At 31.4% G+C, this 13,636-nt stretch overlaps 2 protein-coding genes across 2 annotated transcripts; both read left to right on the top strand.

The window, feature by feature from the left end:
- The first annotated feature begins 2,914 nt into the window (after window positions 1-2,914).
- LOC123916117 (vicilin-like) lies at window positions 2,915-5,023 on the top strand. The gene is made up of 6 exons (XM_045967489.1): window positions 2,915-3,242; window positions 3,342-3,517; window positions 3,662-3,742; window positions 3,839-4,165; window positions 4,260-4,569; window positions 4,714-5,023. The coding sequence occupies exons 1-6, from the start codon at window positions 2,942-2,944 to the stop codon at window positions 4,863-4,865; spliced, it is 1,347 nt and encodes a 448-aa protein (XP_045823445.1). The 5' UTR covers window positions 2,915-2,941; the 3' UTR covers window positions 4,866-5,023.
- A 4,381-nt stretch (window positions 5,024-9,404) lies between these two features.
- Window positions 9,405-11,645, top strand: LOC123916274 (vicilin-like). Its single transcript, XM_045967694.1, has 6 exons — window positions 9,405-9,721; window positions 9,960-10,135; window positions 10,283-10,363; window positions 10,460-10,786; window positions 10,882-11,191; window positions 11,336-11,645. Exons 1-6 carry the CDS (start codon window positions 9,421-9,423, stop codon window positions 11,485-11,487), a joined length of 1,347 nt encoding a protein of 448 aa, XP_045823650.1. The 5' UTR covers window positions 9,405-9,420; the 3' UTR covers window positions 11,488-11,645.
- The last annotated feature ends 1,991 nt before the right edge of the window (window positions 11,646-13,636 follow it).

The following is a 13,636-nucleotide window of genomic DNA, read 5'->3' as shown; positions in this document are numbered from 1 at the left end:
AGTGCCATTTGGTTTTCATGCACTAATATAGTCACTATGGTCTTGCCCTGCAAATTGAGTGGTGTTTGAGTGATTATTTATAGCTACTACAGTACTATATTTATTTACTTTGCCTTGCCAACATCATGCTAATGGAAGAATTGTCATTACTATTATTATTACTCCAAAAGGTCTAAAATACCTCTTGGCTTGTGTTTGTGATTTTAGTTGGGCTTGTCATAAATTTTGTAGTGTGGTAAATTTATTTTCTCTCAGCTGTGGTTGGTGATCATATTATTGTTTGGTTTTACAAATAAGGATTTTGGTCGTCTAAATCAAGTATTTGCTTTTTGCAGCTTCAGTATAAATAATTATGGCAAAATTATATGTGAGGTTTTTATTTTATTTATTTGTAATAGATTCGTTTTTTTTACACTAGTCTTTTATTTTCATAAACGACATGAATTAATCTTTTATCTTATTTATTTGTTAAATTTTTTTTATCTTTTATCTTATTTTTTTCTCGCACGGGTCATTTATATATTTTTATAAACGTGCACAAGTTAATTGTTTATCTTATTTTTTTGTAATATACTCCACAATTAATTAAACCTCAATTCTTTTTATGTTTGGTACATTTAGACTATAATGAGAATTGAGAATTTTGATGTTTAGAAAAAGATTGAAATAGACAATAGCAAATTCAATCTTCAAGAAAAAAGAAGACGAAGAAATATTGCAATACATGAGATTCTGTGTTCGATTTTCTACTCCGTTGTAAATAAAAAAAACAAGTCCTTAACTTTATAAATATTTGAAAAATGTTTACGAATCTATTAAATTTTATTCATATTATTCTGTCAAAGAATATGTCCTGGGTTAAATTGAAAGTATAAATGGATAAACTTAAACACCAAATACAAGCCAGTTATAAAATATTGAAACTTAATTGATAGTAAGTTGTAATATACAGAGAGACACACTTGACAATTTAATAGAATTCGAGACCTTTTTAAAAGTTAAAGTCCGAGGACCAATTATGTGATTTACTCAATTTGGTATAACTTGGTTTGTCAAAAAGTAATGGATAATTAGTAAGTTAGTTTATAGATGATGAATTGATACCAAATAAGTTATAAGTTATGAAGTACACACTCCTTAGATTAGACATGTTTCGGTATCACATACGTGTAAGTGTTCAACATCAACACCACCCTAAATTATGTTGTTTGACATGTCAATGTTTGTGTCGTATCTGATATCTGTGTTAGTGTTTCCAATTCATAGAATAAATTAGCAGTTAAACTAACTTAAATATAAAATAACAAAAAATAATATGCTTAATTAATTTTTGATTTTTTTCAAGATAAAAAATTATAAGCAAATTGAATTAGTTTATCATAATAAATAAATAAGTTACAAACTTATTAGAAAAATATTACCAAACAAATATATTTTTGTCATATGAACTTAGAACATTTTCAATAAGAATTGAGAATCAAACTTAGAATCTCATATATACTATTCAAATATCTCATTATTAGCTCAAACCTAATAGCTTTCGGAGTGTGCTACGTTGATTGCAGTGTCGACTACTTTATTCTAAAATAAAACACAAATAAAAGCAAAATTTGGTCAATTAAAAACACAATAACATCAGCTTAATTGCTTTGCTTTGCCCCACGTTCTTTAGTTGGATGGGAGTGATTCAAGGAACTCCAATACTTCCTCCGAACACATATATAAAAAAAAAAATTTACGCGGTATTTAAGAAATTACTGTTTAAGGTATTGCTTGCCTACCACCTACAAAATCGATAAGGAAACACACATCTGGGGTAGGGTTATTGTCAGGGCCGGTCCAAGCAATTTGGAGGCCCGGTTGTAATTTTAAAAGTATACTCTTAATAAAAGTTCATTTTAAAAATAAAAAAATCAATATTTTTTAAAATTATAAATATGCAAGTGAATATACGGATTTGATAGAGTGACCTTGAGGTTCATAAAAACACACAGTTGACTACACCACTTGGCCAATCCCAATTTATGTTTTAAAATGACATTAGCAAATATATAATATCTAAGTTAGTAAATTTGGCTCAAAAAATTGGACAAATAGGCCTCCAAAAATTTGAGGCCCAGCTCCATAGCACATCCTGCACTTGGTCTGGGCCGGCCCTTGTAACTGTCTGTGGTGCATCAATGTGTCGCATATTATTTCTCAATAAGGGCAACATGAAATTTTATACTTACCCAATAAGGGTTTGACATGAAATTATTATTGGGCAACATGAAATTTTTTAAAAAAAGAAATATATTTTTACACATGCGCCTCTCATTTTGCTCAAAACCTTGGGACATAATTTCCCAAATTTACTCAGGATTTACAACTATTTTTCTTTTTCTATGGCTTTGACTATGACTTCCAGTAATATTTTGACAATATTAATACTTTTGACATATTTAAACTTTATACAAATGTTATGTTTCGTAAAAAAATTATGGTTTTTTTTTTTTTTTTTTTGGTGAGTAAAAATTATGGTTTATATTTAGTAAAAAAAAAAAAAAAAGTTGTTTGTTAATTTTTTTTCTTGGTTTATCACATATCATACGGAGTTAACGTTTTCTAGTCGCTTCAATAATTCATACGCAGGATGGAAAATCCAACCATTGGTCAGAGATGAAAATAATAAACCATCCCCTTATACTAAAAGAATGTCCAAGTTCATCAAATCATATTCAAACAAAACTCCACCACCCAAGTTCAGTACCACTATTCTCTTCATTTTGCCACCTCAATTTGTTCATTTCAACACTCGTCAATATGCATGCCACACCATAGCCAAATGTTCATGCATCACAATCATATATCTTCCATTTCTATAGCTATAAATACTGTTTAATCTCAGTGTACTCTATCATCTCATTATCCAAGTTATAAGTGACATTAATTCAAAATCAATATGGCAATCAAAGCTCCATTAATGCTGCTAGGAATTGTTTTCCTAGTCTCCTCAGTTTGTGTCTCTTCTAGATCCGATCAAGATCAGGATCAAGAGAACCCTTTTTTGTTTAAGTCTAACCGTGCCCAAACCCTTTTTGAAAATGAAAACGGTCACATCCGTCTCCTTCAAAGGTTCGATAAACGTTCTAAAATATTTGAGAATCTCCAAAACTACCGCCTTTTAGAATATAAGTCCAAGCCTCACACCATCTTTCTCCCACAACAAAATGATGCTGACTTCATCCTTGCAGTTCTAAGTGGTAATTAAATATTTATTACAAGTAGTTTATTTTATTTTATATAGTAAAATCATTAAAAAGATATAAAGCTTTACATGAAAAAAAAAATGTAATTTGCAGGGAAGGCTATTCTCACCGTGTTGAACCCCAATGATAGAAACTCCTTCAACCTTGAGCGTGGTGATACCATCAAACTACCTGCTGGCACCATTGCTTATTTGGCAAATCGCGACGACAATGAAGATCTTAGAGTATTAGATCTTGCCATCCCCGTAAACAGACCCGGTCATTTTGAGGTAATATCAAAGTTTTAGAGGTCACTAACTACAATTGCATCACAACAACAATTGCAACTATATTTGCCCACATTTCGAGGTGTTAATTGTAAAACTTTGAATAACTATTTTTACTCATACCATTGTTCTTGATCCTTTTGACAGTCTTTCTTATTGTCTGGAAGCGAAAACCAACAATCCTTTTTATCTGGGTTCAGCAAGAATATTCTAGAGGCCGCCTTCAATGTAAGCATACTAAACCCTATTTATTCATTTTGCATGCATTTGTTTTGTTAAATTTGTGTAGATATTCACTATATATGTACTTATAAATATATATAGGCTGATTATGAGGAGATTGAGAGGGTCCTTATAGAAGAGCAGAACAAAGAACCACAACATAGAAGAGGCCTTAAGGATAGGAGGAGGCAACAGAGCCAGGAAGCAAATATAATAGTCAAACTAACAAGGGAACAAATTGAGGAACTGAGCAAAAATGCAAAGTCTAGCTCTAAAAAAAGTGCATCTTCTGAATATGAACCATTCAACTTGGGAAACCGTGACCCTATCTATTCCAACAAGTTTGGCAACTTCTTTGAGATCACCCCCGAAAAAAATCCACAACTACAAGACTTGGATATACTTGTCAACGCCGTAGAGATTAAGGAGGTATAACAAAATTAATTTATTACATATATATGTTCAAATTAGAGAACATATAGCTAAAAAATTTAATGATTTTTTTTTTCAAATATAATTTTAGGGATCTCTCTTTTTGCCACACTACAATTCAAGGGCCACATTGATAGTAACAACTGTTGAAGGAAACGGCGAGTTTGAACTTGTAAGTCATGAAAATGAGAATCAACATGAGCAAAGAGAAGAAGATGAGGCAGAGAAAGAAGAAGGACAAGAGAGAAGCAGACAAGTGCAAAGGTACAGAGCTAGGTTATCTCCAGGTGATGTTTTTGTAATTCCAGCAGGTCATCCAGTTGCTGTGAGTGCTTCCTCAAATCTCTATTTAGTTGGATTTGGTATCAATGCTGAGAACAATCAGAGGAACTTCCTTGCAGGTATACTATATTCACTAGCATGTATTAATTATTTATATTTTTCATACATGTTAACATTGATTAATATATTTTATTCTACTTTTTTGAATGAGAAAAAGCTAATTAGTTTTATATATGTTTTTGGTTGTGATTGAAAATTTGAAGGTGAGGAAGACAATGTGATAAGTCAAATACATAGATCAGTGAAAGAGCTTGCATTCCCCGGATCAGCTCAACAGGTTGAAAGGCTACTAAAGAATCAGAAACAATCTTACTTTGCAAATGCTCAGCCTCAACAATGGGAGGAAGAAATCTAGAGAAAAAGGAGTATCATATATTCAATTTTGGGAGCTTTATAATGAGTGATCAAAATTATGAATATAGCTCATAGTGAGCAAAAAATAAAACGGCATTATGTTGTAACAATAACCAGTACTATGAATAAATAAATCAAGAGTAAATTTTGTGCCTCCTATATGCTACATATATAATGTTGAGTTTCTAAAGTGTGTGTGGTTAAATTTTGCGACTATATGAATAAAAAGAATGAGTGGTTAAGTCCCTCTCTTTAAAAACAATTTTTTGACGTAGTAAACCTCCCAAAACTAGTACTTTTCTCCAATATATTTATATATTAGTAGGTTTAAAATTTGAAATTATGCACATATCTTTTTCTCCAAATGAAGAATATTATAGAACAACTTATTCATTCTTTTTCTTTTTTCATATATAATTTTCAAAACTCTGTAGTTGTAATTATAGTCACGAAACAATTGTACACTAAAAATTGTTGATGAATCTCTTTTAAACTATCTGAGCTATAAAATTTACGAGTATCTAGTTTATGGAATTAAAAACTAATAGTTATTAGTTTAATACTCGTTTTTTTTAAGGAGTTAGGTTAATACTCGTTGGTTCAACAAAAATTAATATATTATAGTTGATCCAAATTTTGAATCAAATACATCTGTTTTTATTGTCGCAATTTTTTTATATAACTGAATATAGTATAAAAGGTAAAAACCATACAAAAATACATTATTATGTTAGATCTTTTTACTTCTTGATATGTCGTGTACACAAACCTTCTCGATTAAAGCCACTCTCGCCATTCCAAAGTTTTATGTTTCACTATACAATCAGCAAAAGTACAACCTTAAATCAACGATTTCTGATTGCATGTACAAGTACACATGAGGGAAGTAATCTCTTATATTCCTCCAAAAAGCAATTTTTACCATAATTTCATTTTTTTTATGTGATCCCCTTAATCTTATTCTAATCTTAACCGTTTAATTCCATTTTTTTTATGTAATCCCCTTAATCGTCTTCTAATCTCAACCGTTTAACAAAATAAATCCCGTCCATATATTTTCGGCGATGATGGTGAATATACAAATACGACTTCCAATTCGTAAGATACCATAATTTCCTTTGTATGAATATTTATTCAAATTCATTGTTGAACTATTGTTTATTGTTAATCAATTTTTTTCATATACCTTTCATTATCGCAATTATCATATTTTATTTTATCGTTACATCCTACGGCTACTTAGACCCGTGCACCGCACGGGTCGATATATTCTAGGTTCTATGTATAAGTGAATACATGAGACAAAACTGTAATTAAGTCATTAATGATTTTAAATTTGTATTGCATCAATCATGGATCGATCCATAAATTCTCATAAGTGGCGAAGTCATTTGTCCTTAAAATTCAATTTATTTTATAAAATAAAGAAGTGATTTTTTTGTTTTTGTTTTTTAGGCTTAAGGTCATTTTTTTAAGTAGTTTAGTGGTTAGAATTCCTCTTTTTTAGATGAATAAGTGAAAACACCATAGTTCCAAATTTGATCAATATAAATTAGGTACAATATTCCTACCAACTAAGATGCTCACAGGAACACTTAATACCATTTTCTTAGTATATTGTACTAATAATGTAATACTATATAATCAAGTATTTAGGCATGGTAATAAAACTCATATCTGCGGTACCCGTCTAAATCTTACCCGCTTTGACGAAAAATATCCGAGTTGACTGAATTTGGGTTCGGGTTTGGGATTTTCCCGATTTCAAAAGACGGGGTTGGGGCGGATAATGGGGACATTAATATCCACCCCGAACTCGTCCTCGAACCCATCCCGCTTATATTAAAATTATATTTGACCTCTTTTAAATTAGAAACCGTTAAACAATCTCTTAAACTACTACATTCATATGTTTATTTTTAATTTGAGAAATAAATAAATTGTTTTCTCTATTTCTTTTCTTTATATAAAAAAATAATGTTGAAACAAAATAATTTTAGACTTTTAATTTTTTTTAATAAAAGAATACTAAAATACAATCAAAATTTATGTGGAAAGAGGCGTAAGGATACCTTAACCCTTCTGAGATAGCTGGTCCCCGTTGGATATGAGTTTGAGGTTATATTTTTTTTATCTCCACTTGAAATTGGGATGAGCTTACGGAAACCCAAATTTTATGAGTTTAGGTTTGGAGATAGCAAAATCCATCCCCACCCCGCCCCATTGTCATCCCTCAGTACTCCATAATACTAATCATTGTGTTGTTTTTAGTTGTACACTGTAGTATCATTTACAAAAATAACAATCCATGCGGTGAGTTTATAATATTTTAAGTGGGGTCAATGAATAAAAATTAGTTTTTTTTATAAGAAAAATTTGAATTATAAGAAGTACTAGATGTACTCAAATCTTACAATTCAAAAATAAAATATACCGTTAGATGCTTTGAATGAATACTAACAGGTGATTACACCAATTAGAAAATACAAAAGAACAAATATTCCCTATTCATCCTATAAACCAAAACCAGGAAATAAAAATAATCTGATCTACTAAGGAAGACAAATTAACCACTTCTCCTCTAAACATGGTGTTATTGCGTGCACGCCATAGACTCAAAGTGGTTGCTAACCAAATTATGTGCCTTGCTTTAGCGTATTTCTTATGCTTCACCAAACTGCCAAAAGTATTAAAATGCTTTCATCATTCTTCAAAGGGTATGAATTCCACATTCAACCATTTAATTTTTTTTTTCCATACTTGTAATGAGAAAGAACAATTAAAAAATAAATGGTCGATGTCTTCTTCTTCTCGAAAACAAAACGCACAACCAAATTCACGAGGATTGACAATAATATTTTTCTCGCCAAAGCCATACGGGTCGGAAATTTTGCTAATAATAACCGCCAACCAAAAATGCTCACTTTGGAAGGAACATCATTCGCCCATAAATTTTGTAGCGCATCCACAACGTTATTGTCAATGGTCGTTTGTGCGTCACAATTTTGAAGGAAAGCATGCATAAGTTGAGCTCACCGAAAAAATGCCGGCATGGTTCGGGATCCATTTCCTGCGATCTAGACTGTCTAGCGTTGGACTGATATCTGTCAACATGCATGTTAGTTCTGATGAAGCTTCCATCTCGGTTGATAGCAATTCCTCTACCCATTGCAAGTGCCACTGCCAATTGCCTTCATTCCAAAAGCCAACATCTGTTATCACAGCCTCATAATTCAAAGCTTTGCTCTCCAATTGTGGATAAAGATGCTGCAAGCTAACATTCTCTGCCCATCTTATTTGCCAAAGCCGAATGCTATCTCATTTGCCCAACACAGTGCACACATTAGATTTGAACCAGTCACCATTATCTTCTCCTCCTATCTTCGTGATATCTCTCACCATACTGACTGTCCTTTTTCAGACCTGTTCACGATGCACATAAATTTTTTGTCCATTGAACCATATGATCTATGTACTAATAATTTGCACTACATAGAATTTCCTTCGTTAAGTGCTCTCCATTTCCATTTGCAAAGTAATGCTTGATTGAAAATGTCAAGGCACCGACTGGAATGCCTAAAAAGTGAAATGGAATTGAATCTACCCCGCATTGTAGGAAAGAGGACGCAACAGACAAAAAAGTTTCATCAAGATTAATCCTGTATAATTTACTTTTTTAAAAATTGACCTTCAAGCCAGACACCAATTCAAAACCTCGAAGGTTTTAATGGACATTGTCCCAATTACCTTCACCAAACAGAATCGTATCATCCACAAATTGAAGGGTATGAAACTGTAGGTCATTTCCGACGTTATAACTTATAACCATGAAAATTGTCATTATCAATTGCCCATTTATTTGTTTATGTCAAGGTGAATCCGAGTCTGGCATCAATGTAATCTATCAATTTCAATGAATTAATATCGTTTATATTTAATAATAAAAAAAATTGAACATTCCAGTATACATCTTATTTGGACATGTATCGAATTATCGATACACTGACAATTCTAATAGGTCTACAAATAGTGTTTAATATAGAAAAATTAATAAACACCGTTTAAATCATCTCAGTAACTATACCATACCCGTACATATTTAAATAAATGCATACCAAAAATTTTGTACCAAAAAAAAAAATGGCTACCGAGAAAATTTTAAATAAAAAGTAAAAAAAGTTAGTTCTTTTCTTGGTTTATCTCATATCATATGGAGTACTAACGTTTTCTAGTTGCTTCAATAATTCATACGCAAAATCCAACCATTGGTCAGTGATGAAAATAAATATAAAGCATCCCCTTATACTAAAAGAATGTCCAAGTTCATCAAATTCAAACAAAACTCCACCACCCAAGTCCAGTACCACTATTGTCTTCATTTTGCCACCTCAATTTGTTCATTTCAACACTCGTCAATATGCATGTCACACCATAGCCAAATGTTCATGCATCACAATCATCTATCTTCCATTTCTATAGCTATAAATACCGTTTAATCTCAGTGTACTCCATCATCTCATCATCCAAGTTATAAGTGACATTAATTCAAAATTAAAATGGCAATCAAAGCTCCATTAATGCTGCTAGGAATTGTTTTCCTAGTCTCCTCAGTTTGTGTCTCTTCTAGATCCGATCAAGATCAGGATCAAGAGAACCCTTTTTTGTTTAAGTCTAACCGTGTCCAAACCCTTTTTGAAAATGAAAACGGTCACATCCGTCTCCTTCAAAGGTTCGACAAACGTTCTAAAATATTTGAGAATCTCCAAAACTACCGCCTTTTAGAATATAAGTCCAAGCCTCACACCATCTTTCTCCCACAACAAAATGATGCTGACTTCATCCTTGCAGTTCTAAGTGGTAATTAAATATTTATTACAAGTAGTTTATTTTATTTTACATAATAAAATCATTATGTATGGTCTAATCTTATATATTGAATTGCATAAAAAAAAATCTTACATATTGAAAAAGATGTAGTGTTTTATAGGAAAAAAAGAGTTTACAAAAAACGACATTTCTTACCTTAAAAGTTCATTAAATTAATAAAGAATGAGTAATTTTTTATTTTGAAAGTTCCTTTAATTGGAATTTGCAGGGAAAGCTATTCTCACCGTGTTGAACCCTAATGATAGAAACTCCTTCAACCTTGAGCGTGGTGATACCATCAAACTCCCTGCTGGCACCATTGCCTATTTGGCAAACCGCGACGACAACGAAGATCTTAAAGTATTAGATCTTGCCATCCCCGTAAACAGACCCGGTCATTTTGAGGTAATATCAAAGTTTTAGAGGTCACTAACTACAATTGCATCACAACAACAATTGCAACTATATTTGCCCACATTTCGCGGTGTTAATTGTAAAACTTTGCAGCATAACTATTTTTACTCATACCATTGTTCTTGATCCTTTTGACAGTCTTTCTTATTGTCTGGAAGCGAAAACCAACAATCCTTTTTATCTGGGTTCAGCAAGAATATTCTAGAGGCCGCCTTCAATGTAAGCATACTAAACCCTATTTATTCATTTTGCATGCATTTGTTTTGTTAAATTTGTGTAGATATTCACTATATATGTACTTATAAATATATATAGGCTGATTATGAGGAGATTGAGAGGGTCCTTATAGAAGAGCAGAACAAAGAACCACAACATAGAAGAGGCCTTAAGGATAGGAGGAGGCAACAGAGCCAGGAAGCAAATATAATAGTCAAACTAACAAGGGAACAAATTGAGGAACTGAGCAAAAATGCAAAGTCTAGCTCTAAAAAAAGTGCATCTTCTGAATATGAACCATTCAACTTGGGAAACCGTGACCCTATCTATTCCAACAAGTTTGGCAACTTCTTTGAGATCACCCCCGAAAAAAATCCACAACTACAAGACTTGGATATACTTGTCAACGCCGTAGAGATTAAGGAGGTATAACAAAATTAATTTATTACATATATATGTTCAAATTAGAGAACATATAGCTAAAAAATTTAATGATTTTTTTTTTTCAAATATAATTTTAGGGATCTCTCTTTTTGCCACACTACAATTCAAGGGCCACATTGATAGTAACAACTGTTGAAGGAAACGGCGAGTTTGAACTTGTAAGTCATGAAAATGAGAATCAACATGAGCAAAGAGAAGAAGATGAGGCAGAGAAAGAAGAAGGACAAGAGAGAAGCAGACAAGTGCAAAGGTACAGAGCTAGGTTATCTCCAGGTGATGTTTTTGTAATTCCAGCAGGTCATCCAGTTGCTGTGAGTGCTTCCTCAAATCTCTATTTAGTTGGATTTGGTATCAATGCTGAGAACAATCAGAGGAACTTCCTTGCAGGTATACTATATTCACTAGCATGTATTAATTATTTATATTTTTCATACATGTTAACATTGATTAATATATTTTATTCTACTTTTTTGAATGAGAAAAAGCTAATTAGTTTTATATATGTTTTTGGTTGTGATTGAAAATTTGAAGGTGAGGAAGACAATGTGATAAGTCAAATACATAGATCAGTGAAAGAGCTTGCATTCCCCGGATCAGCTCAACAGGTTGAAAGGCTACTAAAGAATCAGAAACAATCTTACTTTACAAATGCTCAGCCTCAACAATGGGAGGAAGAAATCTAGAGAAAAAGGAGTATCATATATTCAATTTTGGGAGCTTTATAATGAGTGATCAAAATTATGAATATAGCTCATAGTGAGCAAAAAATAAAACGGCATTATGTTGTAACAATAACCAGTACTATGAATAAATAAATCAAGAGTAAATTTTGTGCCTCCTATATGCTACATATATAATGTTGAGTTTCAAAAGTGTGTGTGGTTAAATTTTGCGACTATATGAATAAAAAGAATGAGTGGTTAAGTCCCTCTCTTTAAAAACAATTTTTTGACAGTAAACCTCCCAAAACTAGTACTTTTCTCCAATATATTTATATATTAGTAGGTTTAAAATTTGAAATTATGCACATATCTTTTTCTCCAAATGAAGAATATTATAGAACAACTTATTCATTCTTTTTCTTTTTTCATATATAATTTTCAAAACTCTGTAGTTGTAATTATAGTCACGAAACAATTGTACACTAAAAATTGTTGATGAATCTCTTTTAAACTATCTGAGCTATAAAATTTACGAGTATCTAGTTTATGGAATTAAAAACTAATAGTTATTAGTTTAATACTCGTTTTTTTTAAGGAGTTAGGTTAATACTCGTTGGTTCAACAAAAATTAATATATTATAGTTGATCCAAATTTTGAATCAAATACATCTGTTTTTATTGTCGCAATTTTTTTATATAACTGAATATAGTATAAAAGGTAAAAACCATACAAAAATACATTATTATGTTAGATCTTTTTACTTCTTGATATGTCGTGTACACAAACCTTCTCGATTAAAGCCACTCTCGCCATTCCAAAGTTTTATGTTTCACTATACAATCAGCAAAAGTACAACCTTAAATCAACGATTTCTGATTGCATGTACAAGTACAAATGAGGGAAGTAATCTCTTATATTCCTCCAAAAAGCAATTTTTACCATAATTTCATTTTTTTTATGTGATCCCCTTAATCTTATTCTAATCTTAACCGTTTAATTCCATTTTTTTTATGTAATCCCCTTAATCGTCTTCTAATCTCAACCGTTTAACAAAATAAATCCCGTCCATATATTTTCGGCGATGATGGTGAATATACAAATACGACTTCCAATTCGTAAGATACCATAATTTCCTTTGTATGAATATTTATTCAAATTCATTGTTGAACTATTGTTTATTGTTAATCAATTTTTTTCATATACCTTTCATTATCGCAATTATCATATTTTATTTTATCGTTACATCCTACGGCTACTTAGACCCGTGCACCGCACGGGTCGATATATTCTAGGTTCTATGTATAAGTGAATACATGAGACAAAACTGTAATTAAGTCATTAATGATTTTAAATTTGTATTGCATCAATCATGGATCGATCCATAAATTCTCATAAGTGGCGAAGTCATTTGTCCTTAAAATTCAATTTATTTTATAAAATAAAGAAGTGATTTTTTTGTTTTTGTTTTTTAGGCTTAAGGTCATTTTTTTAAGTAGTTTAGTGGTTAGAATTCCTCTTTTTTAGATGAATAAGTGAAAACACCATAGTTCCAAATTTGATCAATATAAATTAGGTACAATATTCCTACCAACTAAGATGCTCACAGGAACACTTAATACCATTTTCTTAGTATATTGTACTAATAATGTAATACTATATAATCAAGTATTTAGGCATGGTAATAAAACTCATATCTGCGGTACCCGTCTAAATCTTACCCGCTTTGACGAAAAATATCCGAGTTGACTGAATTTGGGTTCGGGTTTGGGATTTTCCCGATTTCAAAAGACGGGGTTGGGGCGGATAATGGGGACATTAATATCCACCCCGAACTCGTCCTCGAACCCATCCCGCTTATATTAAAATTATATTTGACCTCTTTTAAATTAGAAACCGTTAAACAATCTCTTAAACTACTACATTCATATGTTTATTTTTAATTTGAGAAATAAATAAATTGTTTTCTCTATTTCTTTTCTTTATATAAAAAAATAATGTTGAAACAAAATAATTTTAGACTTTTAATTTTTTTTAATAAAAGAATACTAAAATACAATCAAAATTTATGTGGAAAGAGGCGTAAGGATACCTTAACCCTTCTGAGATAGCTGGTCCCCGTTGGATATGAGTTTGAGGTTATATTTTTTTTATCTCCACTTGAAATTGGGA

The sequence above is a fragment of the Trifolium pratense genome, linkage group LG3 (genome assembly GCF_020283565.1).
Source record: "Trifolium pratense cultivar HEN17-A07 linkage group LG3, ARS_RC_1.1, whole genome shotgun sequence".
In the NCBI taxonomy this organism is placed as follows: domain Eukaryota; kingdom Viridiplantae; phylum Streptophyta; class Magnoliopsida; order Fabales; family Fabaceae; genus Trifolium; species Trifolium pratense.
The sequence above is the reverse complement of the archived record's forward strand: the minus strand, read 5'-3'. Positions and strand labels throughout refer to the sequence as shown.